The 3149-nt window shown below is 40.2% G+C and overlaps 1 protein-coding gene across 1 annotated transcript; it reads right to left on the bottom strand.

Moving 5' to 3' along the window:
• Window positions 1–785: 785 nt before the first annotated feature.
• Window positions 786–1787, bottom strand: LOC107868938. Its single transcript, XM_047402287.1, has 2 exons — window positions 1431–1787; window positions 786–1022 (listed from the first exon to the last, which is right to left on the bottom strand). Exons 1-2 carry the CDS (start codon window positions 1785–1787, stop codon window positions 786–788), a joined length of 594 nt encoding a protein of 197 aa, XP_047258243.1.
• Window positions 1788–3149: the final 1362 nt, after the last annotated feature.

Genomic DNA, 3149 nt, shown 5'->3' on the forward strand with positions numbered 1-3149 from the left:
GTCGATGCACATACAAAGAGAACCATCCTTCTTATACACATACAACATCAGTGCACCCCATGGGGAAATACTTGGATGAATAAACCTTTTGTCTAGTAGATCCTTAATTTACTCCTTGAGTTCCCTTAACTCAGCCAGAGCTAATCTATATGGAGAAATAGAAATTGGGCGAGTGTGTGGAAGCAAATCAATACCAAACTCTATTTCCCAATCCAGAGGAACACCTGGAGGATCATCTGGAAAGACCTTTGGAAAGTCATTAACCATAATGACCAAAGACAAAGGAGGACCTTCTGAATTAGAATCTTTAACCTGGACCAAGGGATAAAGACAACCTTTAAAGATTAACCTTCGGGATTCAAGATAAGAAATATATTCCCCCTAGGTGCTAAGGAATAACTTTCTCATTCTATTTTTGACTCACTAGGGAACCTAAAAATGACCCTATGGGTTTAACAATCCAAATTTGTATAACAAGAATGTAGCCAATCTATGCCCAATATTACATTGAAATCTTCCATACCCAACTCAAATAGATCTTCTAATGTCTGCCTACTACTCACAGATACCACACACCCCATATAGAACCATTCAGCAATGATTGTATCTCCTACCAGGGTAGAAACAGAAAATAGATCTAAAATAATTATTGGATCAAAACCAAAAGACATAGCTACATAAGGGTTCACATAGGAAAGGGTAGAAGCTAGATCAAGCAAACAATACACGTCACGGGAGAAATATTGTAAAATACCAGTAACAACATCAGGCGATGTCTAAGATCCCTAATGGAATTCCAAAGAATACAACCTATTCCGACTAGCATTGTAACTAGAAGAAGTAACAAAAGTAGATGCCACACCACTGGGTGTAGGAACAGAAGATGAAGCCACCAGAATCTTATTCGCCCCCGTAGCAACCTTGTTAGATGGATAATCCCTGACCCAATGACCTACTTGGCCACACTTAAAGCAATTATCCTTACCTTCCTTATAGAATCCCCAATGAGGATGACCGTAAAACTGATAAAAAAGATATAAAGTGACAGAATGACCTCCGCTTTCCTGAGAATGGGCTCCCTGCACCTGAGAATTATCACCACCGTGATGATGCCTATCGCCCGACTACTGGGGGTAAGGAGCACTGGAAGTAGAGAAGGAACCAGAACTTCCCCACTTCTTTTTCTGCCATTTCCTACCATCTCTACCACCTTGAGAGTCGGCACCTCCCTAATTAGAAAACCTACCCCACTTACCCTACTTATCTCTATTTCCTGCCTAACTTCTCTTATAATTCTCTACCTACTACATATAAATAGTCAGCCTCAACATGTCCATATCCTTCATGAGCAAAGAAGTCTTGCTCTCAAGAATCAAATCTCTATTCAGCCCAGAAGTGAACTTCCTCATTCTCGACCTCATAGCAACCACCAAACCAGAAGCATACCTTAAAAACTGATGGAACTTCCAAACATACTCCTTTACAAACATTATCCCTTGGCTGAGGTTTATAAACTCTTCCATCTTAGATTCCCTCAACACTTTAGGAAAGAACCGATTCATGAAGGAATCAAACAAGGCCTCCCACAAACCATCCTCTTCTATATCACCCTTATCTCTGTCCCATTCCTCACACCATTGGTAAGAAACCTCTTTAAGCTGATAAGCTGGAAAGTTTACTCCTTCCATATTAGTAGCCCTCATTACCCAAAATATCTTCCCGATCTCATCAAGAAAGCCCTGTGGGTCTTCCTCCATCTTTACTCCAGTAAAAGTCGGAGGACCCATCTTCATAATCTATACAAGCCTAGAAGCCTCAGCAGATACAATGCTAGTACCCTGCTCGGTCTGAGCAGTAACCCGTTGGGCTATGCATAGACTGAAAAAACACAGCATTCATCATATTACCCTGAGGGACCTGAGGAACAGTAAGAGGAATAGGAGAAACTCTAGTACAATCTAGAATAGGACCATAAGATCAAAGATATACTCCAGATGTAGGAGGTACTCCTTCAATATTATCCCCAGATGGAAAAAAAGAATTTCCTTATGTTCTAGATCTAGGAGGCATGATCTGAAAGATGAATAAACAAGGATTAGAGGAGATTCAAGGACTGACAAGTCAAGCTTGAAGAAAAAATACCAAGAAACTGAAACATTCCTATATATCTTGTAGCCTCTCCCTTATGAGTGTGGTGCGCTACACACCCCTAAAAGAGACTCTACTCGACATGGTTTTATGGACTCCCAATTGACCATAAACCTATGCTCTAATACAAACTTGAAATAGTCTGGACCAGGGCCTTATCGTAATAGGAATCCCAAGTCTACCTAGGACCATGGACCATTCCCTTAACCCAACCCAACAATCTTATACAACCTTAGATGAATTGAATTTGATCATATAAAAAGATTGCTCAATTCTCTTAGAAAGACTTTAGGATAGGGTCACAAACATGACCGACCCAACCAAGTCTGTCCATATGAAACCAACTATCCATACCATACCAAAACAAAGAGAATATCAAAACCTAATATAAAAGTCAAACCCAAAATATAATGCAATGGAATAGTGAGAAATTATGTCTGATGATACTAAGCTCCCAGCTTATTCTAATGCCAAGGATATACCAATACCGATCCTGCCCATTCCAACCCCCAGAAGTACCACAAATCCTCTAACAAAAAGAATACAAATATCCGATTGATACATTCCCCCTACCATGACCAAAACCAATATCCAAAAAGAAAATAAAATGTCTAAGAATGTCCAACATGAATTGATGCCTTTCTAAAGGATGGAAGCTCACCACTTGAGTCTAATAAGTTATCCTCAAATTAAGTACTATGAAGGAGGAGTCGAACGATTATTGCATAGAACGGGTATATGGCCGCTAGTAGGCAGGTTAGTGGATGAACACTACCATGAATCTCAGGATAAGGATAAGGTAATGCCAGTTATCAAACCAAGTGAAAACCATCTAATGCAAAAAACCATACATATATATAAGTTCTGGAATAAGGGACCGAGTTTAGGATGACATTTTAAACCTTAACCTAGGTCGTGTAGCTTAGCCGTCCTACCATCGAAAGGACATATGGGGTCAGCTCCCCTGCTGAAAGGGTCCCGGTGCATTCATCCGCATGACC

The sequence above is a fragment of the Capsicum annuum genome, unplaced genomic scaffold (assembly GCF_002878395.1).
Source record: "Capsicum annuum cultivar UCD-10X-F1 unplaced genomic scaffold, UCD10Xv1.1 ctg1744, whole genome shotgun sequence".
Classification (NCBI taxonomy): Eukaryota; Viridiplantae; Streptophyta; class Magnoliopsida; order Solanales; family Solanaceae; genus Capsicum; species Capsicum annuum.

What these genes read in the sequence shown, in the direction of transcription:
- LOC107868938 (XM_047402287.1), bottom strand. Translation starts at nt 1,787, where the DNA reads ATGGGTCCTCCGACTTTTACTGGAGTAAAGATGGAGGAAGACCCACAG. An exon ending in TAAGGTATGCTTCTGGTTTG is followed by an intron (nt 1,023 to 1,430) that starts GTGGTTGCTATG and finishes CTTTTTTATCAG; the next exon opens with TTTTACGGTCATCCTCATTG.